The following is a 1,698-nucleotide window of genomic DNA, read 5'->3' on the forward strand; positions in this document are numbered from 1 at the left end:
TGCACATTGCATGATTACTGGGAATTATGAATCATATTTTAGGACCAGGGATTAAACTCTTTAATTTTCAGGGTTTTTTGAGGATAGGTGGGGTATGTGTAACTTGGATTAAAACTCTGATACTTTCAGATGTAGCCAACAGTTGTCCCATATTTTTCTCAACTGCTAATAGTACATTAAATCTTAGGCCTAGAAGCCAGAATTACTGCTTTTTTTTTTTTCTGTAAAAGGTATACTACTAACATGGTGTGGTATTTGTTTTTTAATTTGACCTGATGATAACTTGTCAGAGGGTTGAAAGAAAGATCCTGTAAGTTGTACCTGGTTTAAAAAAGAAACATTTATTATTAGGGGAAAAAAAGTATCATTGTTTGGTATGTGTCTTCAACTATATCGAAATTAAACACGCGTATATCAAATATGTTTAGTAATCACTGAGAAACAAGTGAGCAAGTGCTAAAGCATTTACTATCTTAATAGTGATATTTTATTCCTGTTAAAGAATTGACAATTTTAACAGAATGTTGATGTCAGTCTCTTATTCAGTTTTGAAAATTTATTTACTTAAGTAGACAAAATGATGTTTAAAAGTGCACATAACTACTGTTTAAAAAAAGGACAAATATTTTAATAAGACAAGACTTTTGATGGAAATATCAAAATGTAATTTTTGAGGGTATAGGTGCCAAATCCTGGTTTTGTGATTCAACTTTGCCCAAGGCTTGTCTTTCACCAATAACAAATATGATGGCAAAAACATCTGTGGAATTAGAGTCACAGAACAAACCTTGAGCTATTGGGTTGTTGGAAAAGTCATAACGTATGTTTTCTATCTTTTTTGTTGCAAAAATGCATCATGACTTTTCCGACAACCCAATATTTTCCAGTGTGTAGGGTGCTTTTCAAGTTTGTCAAAAATTTGCAGAAAAGTAGTTTGACTCCTAACTTCCCAATTTGTACCTCTTATTCTTTACTCGAAAGGTTTCAACTAAAGAGGACTGGTTTTACAAAAGCAGGTTTTCACTTCATCGGCAACATCATGAAAATGGTAACAATGAAATGCTTCTTCAGGCTGGACTTCATTTCAAACTCCCGCAAAGCACAGATCCATTACGTGCATTCAAAGATACCATTTACCTTACTCAGGTAAGGCATTTTCATTCTGGAGTTCAACAGGCTCCTGCAGGTAACATAAGAGATCATGTAGATTTTGTAAGCCTTATGTGATGAAAACTATTTGTTTTTCATTTTATTGATTAAGAAATTTATCTTCTTCAAAATAGATGTACGAGGTCTGACAATTAAGTTTGCAAACTTGTTGCAATGATGTTGCTAACTTTTTTTGATATCAGAGGGATTATTCATTATGAATTTGAACCAACTGGACAGTTAACCAAGTTTATTATTTGGAAGTGCTGAAAAGGCTGCACGAAAAAGTTAGATGGCCTGAACTTTTCACCAACAATTCATGGCACTTGCATCACAACAATGCACCAGCTCACACGGCAGTTTTTTTGCCAGTAAACAAATAACAGTGTTGGAATACCCTCCCTACTCACCTGATCTAGCCACCAATGACTTCTTTATTTGTGTGAAGATAAAGAAAATATTGAAAGGAAGACTTTTTGATGACATTCAGGACATGAAGGGTAATACGATGACAGCACTGATGGCCATTCCAGAAAAAGAGTTCCAAAA

At 34.0% G+C, this 1,698-nt stretch overlaps 1 protein-coding gene across 2 annotated transcripts in view; it reads left to right on the top strand.

The window, feature by feature from the left end:
• The window catches only part of MANBA (mannosidase beta), a 105,233-nt gene that overhangs the window by 83,560 nt on the left and 19,975 nt on the right, over positions 1–1,698 (top strand). For both annotated transcript variants that reach the window (XM_019625888.1, XM_019625890.1), the window contains one exon: positions 982–1,146. In XM_019625888.1, coding sequence (XP_019481433.1) covers positions 982–1,146 — 165 coding nt within the window. The remainder of the gene's footprint in view (positions 1–981; positions 1,147–1,698) is intronic.

Source organism: Hipposideros armiger, unplaced genomic scaffold (assembly GCF_001890085.2).
Source record: "Hipposideros armiger isolate ML-2016 unplaced genomic scaffold, ASM189008v1 scaffold_641, whole genome shotgun sequence".
NCBI lineage: Eukaryota > Metazoa > Chordata > Mammalia > Chiroptera > Hipposideridae > Hipposideros > Hipposideros armiger.